At 67.6% G+C, this 13,812-nt stretch overlaps 1 protein-coding gene across 1 annotated transcript in view; it reads right to left on the bottom strand.

Moving 5' to 3' along the window:
• Positions 1–3,545, bottom strand: part of TBX21 (T-box transcription factor 21) — a gene marked incomplete at its 3' end in the record, with an annotated part of 11,911 nt that extends 8,366 nt beyond the window's left edge. The window contains exon 1 of the mRNA XM_033511608.1: positions 2,777–3,545. Within this exon, the coding sequence (XP_033367499.1) occupies positions 2,777–3,198 (422 nt within the window). The remainder of the gene's footprint in view (positions 1–2,776) is intronic.
• Between the last annotated feature and the right edge of the window lie 10,267 nt (positions 3,546–13,812).

Below are 13,812 nucleotides of genomic sequence, written 5' to 3'. Positions count from 1 at the left end.
CCAGGGTCACCCCAGTGCCACCGTGTCCCCAACCCAGCCCCCAGCCCCAAATCCTCCCCGGGGGTCCCGGGGGGGCCGCACCCCATCAGCGCTGAGGAACCGGCGGGATGGGAACGTGTCCCATGTCCTGCCCCAGAGCCCCCCAGCCTGGCAGGTCCCAGATTTGGGGTTCGGGTCCCCCTCGGGTCCCCTCTTGGGGTTCTGGTCCTCCCTCGGGTCCTCTTTTTGGGGTACAAGCCCCTTTTTTGGGGTTCGAGTCCCCCTCGGATCCCCTTTTGGGGTTCATGTCCCACCTCGGGTCCCCTTTTTGGAGTTCAGATCCCCCCTCGGATCCCCTTTTTGGGTTTTGTGTCCCCCTTGGGTTCCCTTTTGGGGTTTGGGTCCCCTTTTTGGGGTTCAGGTTCCCCTCGGGTCCCCTTTTTGGGTTTCGGGTCCCTCTCGGATCCCGTTTCGGGGTTCGGGTCCCCTTTTTGGGGTTCGGGTCCCCTTTTTGGGGTTCAGGCCCCCCTGGAGCCCCGCGCTGGGGTTTTTCCTGTCTCAGCAGCCCTGCACGCCGAGCGCTGCACGAGCGGCTCAGGCTCGGGGGAAAACGGATGTTCTGTGGCTCTGACTTTGACGCTCTCCACGGGCTGGGCTCGCCCCGAGCCCCCCCTGCACAGAGCGAGCCCCCCTCACTCAGCCCCTCATGGTGGGGGGATGGTGCTGGGGAAAAAACCCCAAAATCGCCTGGTTTCAGTCGGGGCAGGGCAGGGGGGGACGGGATCTGTGGGGCCACCCCAATTCCCCAGACCCTGACACAGCAGGGAGAGCTCCCAGCACCCAGCTGGGAAAAAGAGGTGAAAAGGGGGGGAAAAAACGCCAAAAAGAGGAATTTTAGCACATTCCTGCAAGGCCTGAAGGGTCAACAAGCACCGGTTTGGGGTCCCCGGCAGCCCCTAGGGTGGCACTGGGGACGTGTCACCCCCTAGGGTGGCACTGGGGACGTGTCACCCCATCCGTGCCGGCGCTGGGAGCGGGGCCGTGGCAAACCAAGCGGCCCTAACGTGTTTAGACTTCCAACACATTAAGCAGGTTGGGCTCAGCATCGAAGTGACACCATCTGTCTCTCGGCCGAGCGAGCCGGGGGGCGAGGCCGGGCAGAAAGGGACCCCCCGGGCACGGGGATGGGGCTGGGCAGGGGGGGCTGCAGGGGGGGCTGTGCCAGCTGCTGAGGGCACAGCGGGGGGACGCGGCTCTGTTTCCCCCTGGGCAGAGGGTTTGGGGAGCCCCTCGGGATGATCTGGGCTGCTGAGCTCTGTGTGAGCCCTGCTGTGATCCCATTGCCAGAGTGATCCCATTGCCAGAGTGATCCCATTGCCAGTGATCCCATTCCCAACGTGATCCCATTGCCAGTGATCCCATTGCCGGTGATCCCATTCCCAGAGTGATCCCATTCCCAGAGTTATCCTGTTCCTAGTGATCCCATTCCCAGCCTGATCCCATTCCCAGCCTGATCCCATTCCCAGAGTGATCCCATTCCCAGAGTGATCCCATTCCCACCCTGATCCCATTCCCACTGATCCCATTCCCACCCTGATCCCATTGAGACACCCGAAGTGCAGCAAAGTCCGGTTCCTCATCCTCATCACCCCAATGTGGGGACGAAGGACGAGCTCAGCATTTTGGGCTCCCCTTGCTGCGAGTCGTGGACCCCCACAGGGCCCGCGTGGCACCCAGACCCCCAAACTGAGGTTTTGACAGAGCTGGGGATAATCCTAAACCCCCCCAAAAACCCCCCCGACCTGCAGCGCGGGCCGGAGGGGACAGCGAGGGCTGTGGCGACACCAAAGGCGCTTTTGGCGAGCGAGACGTGGCCAGGACGCTCCCCCTTCCCTGGTCACACGTGGGGCACAGTGCCCCACAGAGCAACGAGGGGTTTTCACCCCGCGGAGGGGACAGGGAGTGGCGGGGGTGTCACCCACCCTCGGGGGGGTTTTCACCCCGCGGAGGGGACAGCGAGTGGCGGGGGTGTCACCCACCCTCGGGGGGGTTTTCACCCCGCGGAGGGGACAGCGAGTGGCGGGGGTGTCACCCACCCTCGCACGGCGCTGCGGGGCGGCAGCAGCTCCTCGCCACTTGTTGCAGCGCCGAGCTCCGGATCCGGCCCGTGGGTTGGGGCCGGATCAAAGCCGCCCGCAGACCCCTGGCAGCGACGCCACCTCTGCCACCTTCCTGTCACCGAGTCCCATGTCCCTCCCTGATACACGTGGGGACACCCCCAGACCCTTTTCTCCTTCCCACAAGCGAACAGCACCAGGGGATGTCTGGGGTGCTTTGCCTCCTCCTCCCAGGCTTTTCTCGAAACCTGGGAGCCCCCTCTTGCACCCCCAGCTCCACAAACACCTCCCAGCTCTTTAGGGAGGCGAGGCAGGACCCCTCAGCCCCCCCCGGCCTGTCCCACCCCCCTCACTGCCGGTGTCCCCGCACCCCCCGTGCCACACCGGACCCCCGCCACCCCCGGTGTGCCCGTGCGGGTCCGGGTGGCGCTGCCGGTCTCTGTCCCCGGTGCTCTCAGGTTCCCCTCGGTGCCCTCAGGTCCCCTCCGCTGCCTCACGCGTCTTGCGACAGTTCCCTGTCCCCTCCCATCCCCATTCCCGCTCCGTCCCGGTGCGCTCCAGCGCACCCCAATCCCTCCCAGTTCCCCGCCGCACCCCAGCCCCGGTTCCTCCCGGTTCCCCCCGGTTCTCCCCGGCTCTCCGGTCCTCCCCAGAGCTCTCTCCCGTTCCTCCCGGCTCACCTGCCCTGTTTGGTGATGATCATCTCGGTCTGGTGCTTGTGGAACTTGGCCCAGAGCGGGTAATTGTTGAGCATCACCTGCACCTTCCCGGCCGCCCTGTAGCCGGGCAGGGCACAGAGCGGGGGGCACAGCGGGCCCCCCCCGCCGCCGAAACCGCCCTCGGCACCCGCGTAACCTTCCACCGGAGCGGCGGGAGGCGGCGGAGCCCGGTACGGCGGGCACGGCCCCAGGAACCGGCCGCCGAAACCGCCGGGAGCGCCGTAAGGGAGCGGAGGGGCTCCCGGTTCCGGTCCCCCGCCATCACCGAAGAAAGCGGCGGCGGCGTCCCGGGGGCCCGGCGGCTCCTTGGCGAGGCTGGCGGCGGTGCTGAGCATGGGGGCGGCGGCCCGGGGGGCTCCGGTGCCCGGCTCCAGCGCGCCCATGGACGGGCGGGGGGCACCGGCCCCGCTCAGCCGCTCATGGGGGGTCCCCGCCGGCGGCGGCCCCGGGACGCGGCTCCGGTCAGCGCTGCCCGCCTGGCCGGGCTCCCGCCGCCCCCTCCATGCCCGGTGGTCCCGGGTGGGGGTCCCCGAGCTGCGGCGGCGGCTCTGGGACAGCCAAAAAGTGTGGGAAAAAAAAAAACCCAACAAAAAAAAACAACCCCTCAAAAAACTACCGAAAACACCCAGAAAAGCCCAAAAAGCGCCGTGGGGTGAGGGGGGGATGCTCCGCGCCCCGCCGGTGCCGCTGCCCTCACACGCTCCACCGGCACAGGGCCCCGCGCCTCTTATCCAAAGAAGCGGCTCCGCTCCGGGAGCTCCGCCCTGCCAGCCCTCCCCACCCCCGCGGGGGCGGCACAGAACCGGGGCGGGCCGGGGGCGGGGAGGGGGACCCGGAGCCAGGGACGGGACGGGGGACACGTGGAGGGGACGTGGGGCACGGGGAGAGGAGATGGGGGGACACGGGAGGAGCGTGGCAGGGGTGGGGACACCGGGGACAAGTGTGGGGATGGAGGGACAAGGTGGGGGGAGCCACGCTCCTGCCGTGGGGTTTGGGGGGACACAGGGAAGGGATAATTGGGGTCCTCCCCTACTCTGGTGTCGCTGCTGGAGGGGTGACACGATGAGGGCTCGGTTCCCTCTCTTCCGCTGGTTTTGGGGTGCTCTGAGACCCCCGGGGAGCTCAGCCGAGCCCGTCCCGTGCCTGTCCCGTGCCCACCCCGAGGCCAGGCCTTCCCGGCACCTGTCCTTGACCCCGCTGTGCCTGGGGAAGTCCCGGTGTCCCCTGCAGCCACCATCGAGGCATTTGGCTCTGCCCTGGCCGCTTCCCTTGGCAGGTGCCCAGCTCGGCTCCCGTCAATATTTTCCATTCCCGGTGGGGCTCGGTGCCACCCCGCCGCTCCCACACCGCACGGAAGGACGGGTGACAGCGCCACTGTCCCCGCTCCGGGCAGCTCTGAGTCCTTCCCGACACCTGCGGGTGGGGGAAGAGGGAAAAGGGGACCCTTGAAGAGGGAAAATGCAGCCCTGAACCCACAGGGATCCGCGGTCATGGGTGGAGATCACCACGGGACAGCGGGAGCAGCAGGGGACAGGGGACAGGAGTGGGGACAGGGACAAGGATGGGGACAGGAGTGGGGACAGGGACAAGGATGGGGACAGGGACAAGGATGGGGACAAGGGACAGGACTGGGGATGGGGACGGGGACAGGGACAGGGACACAGGACAGGAATGGGGACAGGGATAGGGATGGGGACAGGAATGGAGACAGGGATGGGGACAGGGACACAGGACAGGAATGGGGNGGGACAGGGACACAGGACAGGAATGGGGACAGGGATAGGGATGGGGACAGGAATGGAGACAGGGATGGGGACAGGGACACAGGACAGGAATGGGGACAGGGACAGGGATGGGGACAGGAATGGAGACAGGGATGGGGACAGGGACACAGGACAGGAATGGGGACAGGGACAGGGATAGGGATGAGGACAGGGACAAGGGACAGGAATGAGGACTGGGATAAGGATGGGAACAAGATGGCAGGAAGGGGACAGGAATGGCAACAGGGGACAGGAACAGAGATGGGGACGGGAATGGGAGTGGGGACAACTGGAGATGGGAACACGGGTGAGGATAACAGGGGTGGAGATGGGTACAGGGATGAAGATGGGGACAAGGATGAAGATGGGGACAGGGATGAGGATGGGGACAGGGATGAGGATGGGGACAGGGATGGGGACAGGTCAATGAGGAATGGGGACAGCCCTGCTTCTCCCCGGAGCTGTGGGACAGGAGGAAATGGGGAGTTGAGGCTGCGCAGGGTGGCCGTGGGGGGTGGATGGATGGGACCCCCAGGACCCCCGGGGCAGGCGGGAGGGGCTCGGGGGTGTCCCGGGGGTTGAATTGGCCCAGCAGACACAGCTCAGCAGCCACCCGGGCCGGCTCTCCAGCCGTGCCATTGTTCAGAGGGATCCCGGCCTTCAATCTCTCTGCAAAGCCCCTCCTGCTGACCCCCGCCGCCCCCTCCCCACGCTTTCCGGACCCCCCGAGGTTGGCAGTGGGGACAGCATCCCCCCGTCCAGCTGTCCCCACCCTCCCGGGGCACCCCCAGACCGCTGCCACCCCCTCCCCACCCACCGAGCTGAGACCCCCTCCCTCTGCCGAGTTCCCAAGTGAGAAAAAGAAGGAAAACAAGGAAATTTCCAGAATAATATTTTTCTAGGAGGGAAAAACAAAGGCCGGAGGGGGGGTTAAGGATGAGGAGGGGGGGGAGCCACTCATTAACGGGGGGGGGAAGCGAGGCACAAACGCTCCTGACGTCACCTCGTGCTAATTCATTCCCGTTTTGCCATCGCCGCCGAGGATAAATTCACACGGACGCTGTCCCCGCTGCGGGATCAGCCGGCGTGGCCACCCAGAGGGTGTCGGGCTCGCCAGTGTCCCCACCGTGCCCACAGCTGGGGACCCGCCACCTCCACCCCTCGCCCTGAGGGTCCTGGATGGTGCCAGAGGGGTCCGGAGGGGAGGGACGAGGAGAGTGGCCCTGTCCCCAGGATGTCACGCCCTTGAGTGTCCCCCTGGCACGGTAAAGTGACACCAGGGACACTGGAAGACGCGGCAGGACTCCTGGGGAGATTGTTGTCACAAGTGTCCCCGTGCAGCCGGGACTCGAGCAGGGCCAGGAGGGACAGGAGGGACAGGAGGGACAGGAGGGACAGGAGCCGTGTCCTGACGGTCACCTTGACCACCAGCTGTCCCATCGGCAGGCGACAGGGGTGTTCGGGGACACCCCGGACACCTTGGGGACACCCAGGACACCTGTGGGACACCCCAGACACCTTGGGGACACCCAGGACACCTGTGGGACACCTGTGGGACACCCAGGACATCTCTGGGACACTTTTGGGACACCCCGGACACCTCCGGGACACCCAGGACACTTTTGGGACACCCAGGACACCTCTGGGACACCTGTGGGACACCCCGAACACTTTTGGGACACCCCAGACACCTCCGGGACACTTTTGGGACACCCCGGACACCTCCGGGACACTTTTGGGACACCCCGGACACCTCTGGGACACAGGGTCCCTTGGGATGGGACAGTCCTGAGCTCGGCCCTCCACAAAGAGGGACCACCGAGATTTGGGGGGTCCGACCCCTCCCCACCCCCCTCCATCCTCACCCGCAGGGCCCTTCCTGGAGCGCGGGAGCTCCGGGACCTCCTCGGGGTTAAAGCCCCTCCCTTCCCAGCGCCGTGCCTCAGTTTCCCCTCTGCCGGTGGCTGATGCCAGGCTCGCGTGTCACAGCAGGGGGTCCCCGGGGGTGGGGGGCGGTGGTGGCCGAGGCCAGCACCGTGTGGCCGCCGTGCCCGCTCCCTCCTGGGCACCCGTGTGGCTTCCGGCACTCGCCAAACGCCCGCACAGAGGGGCCAGGAGGAAGCGGCTCGGCTGCAGGATACGCCCCGGGGGGGTTGGGGACACATTTGTCACCACGGGTGACATCCCTTGTGGATTCCCGGGCATCCCAAACATCCTCGAGCCAAGCCTGGCATCGCCCCGTTCCTCAGTTTCTCCCATCCCTGGGGGTCTCCCGGCACGGTGAGACCCTGGGTGGGGGGATCATCCCGGATATCCCCTGTCCCCTCTGGGGAATGTCACCGTGTCATCCCGCCACCAAAACCCCGCACAGGGACCGGGCAGAGGCTTGAACCCAGCCGGGGGTGCAATTCTGAAGTCCCCAAAGTGTCCCCAAAGTGTCCCCAAAGTGTCCCCAAACCCCACAGCTTCCTCCAGCCCAGCCCCCCCGGGCAGGTTCTGCCTCTGCCGTGGAAGGAGCCGGCAGGAATTCGGCTTCTGGGGAGCGAGGGGGAAACCTGAGGGTAATTTTCTTAGTCAGTGGCATCGTTCCTGTTTTCATTATTAAAAACGAGCACGAGGGCACCGGGCACCCGCGGGGGGCTAAATTTGGTCTCAGGGAAAACCAAAAATACTGCCCCCACCCCGGAGGAATTTGCATCTCGCCGCTGCTCGAAGGCAGAGCGGTGACGAGCGCTTCATGGAGGGATGAATTGCAAACCGCAGGGCCCCCGGCCCGGCCCGGCCACCTGCCACCCACCCGGGGGACCCCCGGCCCGGGGCCGCATCCGCCGCCCACCTGCAGCCAGCGCCGGCCGGGAGGGACGGAGCCTCATCCCCGCTCCCTACCCCGGAGCAGAGAGACCCTGGGACCCCTCCCCAAACCCCCCCGGGCTCCCTTCTGTCCCACAGTGGGGCCACCACAAGGGTTCTGTCCCCCCCACCCCTGTAAAACTGGCGGGGTCCCTCGCCACCAGCAGCGTCCTGTGAGTCACAGCGGGCTGGGGAAATCGAGTCACGGCCGGGGAGCGGTGGGCAGCAGGCAGAGCCAGTGGTGGGTTTGGGGGGGCTCGGTTCCCCCCGTGGAGGGTCCCCCCACAGGCCGCGGCTCCTCACGCTGCACCCCAGCGGTGTCACCCTCCTCTTCCTGCCCCAAACCCCCTGCAGCCCCCCGCTTTGGGGGAGCCCCCCGCTTTGGGGGAGCCCCAGGGAGGGGAGGGGAGGAGGGGAGCGGGGCAGGGTCGTGGGGAGCCTCTCGAACCCCCCTGCCCAATTTCTGAGCAGCGCTGGGAGGGCGCTCAGCCCCCCGGTTCGTGGGAAAGGGGCACCCAAGGGTGACAGGGGTGGGTGTCCCTTCCCCAGCGCCACCAGGGCCAGCCGGGGGTGACAATTCGGTGGCAGCTCGGCGGGGCGGGGCGCGGGGGGGTGGCTCAGCGGCCCGGGGAGGGCGAGCAGACGGCTCCTTAATCTCAGGGAAGGAAGCGGCTCTGGTTACGGAGCTGCCCTCGGTGTAAAAGGAGAGCGACAGGAAGAAAAGTCATTAACATCGTTCCAGCCGCTGCCACCCAAAACCCCGCTGGTGCTGAGCCCCGCGCCGCCAGCACCGCTGTCCCCCGTGTCCCCCGTGTCCCCCGTGTCCCCCGTGTCTCCCGTGTCCCCCGTGCCACCCGTGCCACCCGTGTCCCCCGTGTCCCCCGTGTCCCCTGTCCAACGCCGCTGTCACTGCGCCCCCGGGGGGCACCGGGGGTCCCACCAGGAGATTCCCCCCCAAAATCCCCTCCCTGGGGTGGTCCCGCTGCCGGGACCGAGCGGTGGCCCAGGGTCACTGGTCCCTCCTGTCCCCTCTCCCCCGGAGAGCGACCCTCCTCCTCCTCTTCCTCAGCCTGGTCACGGCAGCCCCGCGTGGGAGGCGGCAGCGTGAGCTGCCCACCGTGTCCCCGGCTCGGTGACACCGCGCTCGGCTGTCACCGTGTCCGGGGTGCCCCCCGCGAGTGGGCCGGGAACACCGGGAGGGGATCAGCGGCTGCGTGGGTGTGCAAAAGTGTTCCCGGGGGTGTCCGTGGGTGTGCAAAGGTGTGTGTGACGGGCTGGGGGGGCTGAGGGGGCTGCCGGGGTGTGCGAGGGGCTCCCCGAGTGTGAGAGGGGTCCGGGTGGGTGTCCGGGTGTGCCGGGGACCCCACGGGTGTGCAAGGGCTCAGCTGTGCCCGTGTGAGCGCATCAGGCCGCCACCGTGCGCGGCTCGGGGGGTCCGCGGGGCCCCCCCGCCAGCACCCGCCGGGCCGGGGGGAGTCCGTTTCACCCCCCGCCGCCGTCCCCGGCCCCTCGCCCCGCTCCTGTACGAGGCGATTTTCTTCAGCGGGAGCCGCATCCTCGGCGAAGAGCCGCGGCTCCCTGGGGAGCGCCGGGGGGCTGCAGCCCCTGTCCGGCCGGCTTAGCGTGACGGGGGCGCGGGGGGCTCCGGGCTGGCGCCCCCGGCCCTTCCTCTTCGTCAGCGGGAGGCGAAGGCCGGGGAGTGATGTGCGCGGGGGGACGGCGGGCGAGACACGGGCTACAGCTTCTGACAACACGCGGCCCCCGCGGGCACCGCGTGTGCGGGATCACCCGCCCCGCCGCCACAGCCCTCCCCAAAGTCCCCCCCCGGTTGGGGATCCGGACAGGGGAGGGGTCCCGCGGGCCGGGGGGACACGGGTGATGTGGGGACATGGGGGGCTGGACCCCTCTGGGATGGGGATGAGGATGGTCCTGCCCGGTGGGAGGGATGGGGATGTGGATGCGGCCCCACAGGTAGTGGTCCTGACCCACTGGGATCGATCCTGACCCACTGGGATCGATCCTGACCCACTGGGACCGATCCTGACCCATTGGGACCGATCCTGACCCACTGGGATCGATCCTGACTCACTGGGACCGATCCTGACCCACAGGGGACGGTCCCGTCTGTCAGATCCCGTCCTGTCCCACAGCATCCCATGGCCACCTGGAGGGTCCTGCCCTGCAGAAGCCACAAGGGCCAACCCCTGCAGGGTTCCACCTTCCCCCACAGTGTCTGATCCTGCCCCATGGAGTCTGTTCCTGCTTTCCAGCCCCCCATCCTGTCCCTTGGGATCTCATCCTGCCCCATGGGATCCCGTCCTGTCCCTTGGGATCTCATCCTGCCCCATGGGATCCCATCCTGCCCCTTGGGATCTCACCCTGCCCCTTGGGATCTCATCCTGCCCCATGGGATCCCGTCCTGTCCCTTGGGATCTCATCCTGCCCCTTGGGATCCCATCCTGCCCCTTGGGATCTCATCCTGTCCTGCACGGCCCCATCCCACTCTGTGGGGTCCCACCCTGCTCTGATCACCCCCAGCAGGGTCCGGTCCTGCCCCATCAGCCCAAATCCCGTCCCGTGCAGTCCCGGTGGGTCCGGTGCTGCCTCGGAGGGTCCGGTTCTGCCCCGGAGGGTCCGGTGCTGCCCCGGGGGCTGCTCGGACCGGGGCGGGGGGACAACCGGAGGCGGGACAGCGGCGGCGACGGGCACTCAACGCGTGCCAAGCGGCAGAGCCGGGAGTTAAAAATACCCGTGGGGGCCCTGCCGACGGAAGTGGAGGTGTCGGCAGCGGCTGCTCGGGGCCGGGGGGGCTCCGGACTCGGGTGTCCCGGTCCCCGCCAGCGACCCTCGTACCCAACACCGGGACCCCACCGAGGTGGGCGGCGGCAGCGGCGACCGCCGGGTCCCCCCCCTCCCCAAAACCTCGCGTCCCCGTGACCCCGGGGGGGGTCACCCCCAGCCCGGCGTGCGCCCCCCGCCACCGCCGCGGCCACGGCGAGGGGGCCTGGGGGAAATGCAAAGTGACAAATGACGCCCCGCGCGCGTTAATTGATGTGACGCGGGGCTGACACCGCGCTCGCACCCGGGGCCGGAGCGAGCGAAGAGGGAGGAAAGGAGAGGAGAGAGAAGGAAAAACAATAAAAAGCAAACAAATTGCGATCAAATGTTAAAAATAGGTCACGGGGAAGGAGCCGGAGCCGGTTTCATTTCAGCCGCGGGTTAAAAGGAGCCGCCCCTGGGTCCGGCGACACCGCGAGAGCCCGGACGGTGACAGGGGGGGGACGAGAAGGAGGGGAGGGGGCGATGGAGGTGATGGCAGTGGCACACGCCACCCACACCCTGAGCCTCTGCCAGACCGGCGGGACCCCAGCCCCAAATCCCACCTGGCCGGCACCCGGCTCCTGCAACCAGGCAGGGCCAGATTGTCCCCAAAACGCCGCTGTCGCAGCCCTGGAGGGGTGTAGGGCACCCCCAGTTTTCCCGTGGAGGATCGGGATCCATCCGGGAGCGCAGTGACCCCGTGAGGGTGGCCCGGTGCTGGGGTGGCCCCGCGGTGGCCGCAGCCACGGTCCCGGCGGGTCACGGCGAGTTCAGGCTGCCGCCGGCTGCTGGATTTTGGGCCAGCGGCCAGAGCGGGGCCAGCCGCGGGTCATGTCCCTCCCGGCCCCGCGTGTCCCCATGGCCGCGGTGACACATCAGCTCCCTGGGGACACATCAGCCACGGGGCCACCACCTCTGCTGTCCCCGAGAGCCCCGCAGGGAGCGGGGGACACTGTCCCTGCCCAGAGCATCACCCTGGTGACAACCGGGGGTGCCAGCACACGGAGGAATTTGGGGAGGGAGGGGACGGGGGGTGTTCCTATCCACAAACCCCCCCTTTGGGATGCTCGATCCGGGTGACCCCGAGTTTAACCCCACTTACGGCGCCGGCAGACGCTGTCCCGGACGCAGATGGGTTGTGACAGCCGAGAAGTCCCCCCCGGCGGGCTCTGGCGAGGCTCTGGCCGTGGCGAGGGGGGGTCCGCGAGCCCCGTGTCACGGCGCGTTGGCTCCGTCACCTCCCCGCAGCTCGGCGGCGGGTCCGGGCCGGCCCGCGGCTCCCCGAGGGGCCCGGTGGCACTTGTCTCTCCGCGACAGCCGTGATGGCGCTGGGCACATGGCAGCCGGGGCTGTGTTTGTGCGCTGTGTGCGTGTCCCCGCTCCCCGCGCTGTCATTTCAGGCCGCGGGGACCGGGAGGGGGTCACGCTGCAAAGAGCCGGTCCCGTCACGGGGATCAGAGACACTGCGGTGGCTCGGACAGGAGGGGACACGGCGCGTCCTCCCCCAGGCCGGGATGTGCCGGGTGTGAAGGGCGGGAGGTCCCCGGGCACTCCAGGTGCCACCACCGCTGTCCCCTGTCCCCACGGGTGGAATCCTCGTGTCTCTCCAGGAAAGAGAGGGGTCACAAACGTGGGACGGGGACAGCGGGGACAGCGGGGACAGACGGGGCGGGAGAAGCGGGGGGATGCGGGGAGCAGCCCCGCTCGGGGTGTGGGTACCCCGGGCTGAGGCAGGGAGCAGATTCGGGCAGCTGGGAGGGATGTGGGCACCCTGGAGGGATGCTGGCAGCTGGAACACAGCTGGATACAGGAACCCAGGGGGAAACACAGCTGGATACAGGGGTGATGCTGGGGGTTCCATCCTGGAGCACAGCTGGATACAGGGATGGTGCTGGGGGTTCCATCCTGGAACACAGCTGGATACAGGGATGGTGCAGGAACCCCCCCACCCTGCTGGACACAGTGCCCAGGGGTGCCCAGGGGTGCCCAGGGGTGCCCAGGTGTGCCCAGGGGACCCTGGGGGGACACGGCCACCAGGACGATGCTGCTATCCAGCCGGGACCCCCAGCTGGATCAGGTGCCTGGGCTCACCTCAGTGTGCTCTGGGCACCCTTGGCTGCTTTGGGCGCCTTGGGGCGACCCAGACACCCCTGGGAAGGGGGGCTGAGCTGAGAGGCCGAAGCTCAGGGACACCGGGGCCCTGGCAGAACAGGCGGGTTGAGATCAGAACCACGGAGCCAGAGCTGTCCCCATGGGTGGGCACAGCCGCGGTGCCAGCCCGGCTCCCTCCCCCTGCAGGGCAGCCCCCCCATTTCTTATAAACGCCTCTGGCACGGCTCCCCCGTGACACGGCAGCTCTGGGGCTTGTGGTTACACCCCAGGGCTCCGGCTTTGACTCACACCGGATCACTGAGGGGCCTTTCGGGGCGCCCACGGCTGGAAAGAAACGCTCACCCGGGCAGGAGAGCCGGGCGCTTCCTCGCAGAGCCGTTTCCTATAAACCCCGAGGGAGCGGACGCGGGGACGAGCTGCCACCGCCACCCCCGAGCCGAGCTGGGGGTCCCTGGATCCCCCCTGGATCCCTCCTGGATCCCCCATGGATCCCTGGGGATTCCTCGTTCGGCTGGGATCGGTTTGTGCTTGCAGGTGATGCCTTTGGAAGGACCAAGGGAATGAGATTCCGGCTGCAGCTTCCAGGATATCAGAGAATCCCTCTGAGGCCAGGGGGAGCGGGACAGTCCCAGCCCTGCACGGAGCTCCCAGCGCAGCTCCAGGAGCATCCTCGGTCCCCGTGTCCCTCCCCCCTGCAGGGGACAGCGGGACCCGAGCCCTGAGAATTGTTTCGTTTTTCCCCTAAATGATAAAAACACTGAGAAAAGGGAGAAAAAAAACCCAACAAAAAACAACGCCAAAAAAAACCCAACCCAACTGAAACTGGAAAAAGAAACCTTAAAGGTGCCCGAAATTGGAGGGGGTTTTGCTGGGAAAAACGATACCCCCGGAGTTCAGAGGGGACAGTTCCCCCCGGGGATCCTCCCGCTGCTCTCGGGACAGGCGGGAGGTGACAGACCCCACCCCCTGCCACCGCAGCCCACCCCTCTTGTGTCCCTCGTCACTTTGTCACCCCCCCAACAGCCACCAAACGCCACCGTGGGGACAGCGGGGCCACCACCGGCACCCCGCCATCCCCCAGGAGCAGGGACAGCCCCCAGGGAGAGGATTTGGGGTGCTGGGACCCCCCCAAACCCAGGTGAGCATGGTGGGGACACGGCTGGACCAGGTGACACATCCGAAGGGGACAGTGGTTTTGGGGGGCCCTGGGGGGGTCCCGGGGGGAGGTGCTGAGTCAGCTGCAGCCGCCCCCGGGGGGAAGCGGTACCGGGAGGGTGCCGGGATGAGTAACGGCGGCCGCCGGTTGGCGTTTATCAGGTGATTTCACCAAAAAAAAAATAAAATAAAGAGAATAAAAAACGGGGGGAAAAGGTGGGGGAAGGTGGGGGCCGGGCACCCCCTGACTGCAGCCAGGCCCCGCCGCCTTCATCCCAGCGCGATCCCAGTCCCAAC

This window comes from Parus major, unplaced genomic scaffold (assembly GCF_001522545.3).
Source record: "Parus major isolate Abel unplaced genomic scaffold, Parus_major1.1 Scaffold382, whole genome shotgun sequence".
Taxonomy (NCBI): Eukaryota; Metazoa; Chordata; class Aves; order Passeriformes; family Paridae; genus Parus; species Parus major.
Note: the sequence above shows the minus strand (reverse complement) of the source record. Positions and strands in the feature narration are given on the sequence as shown.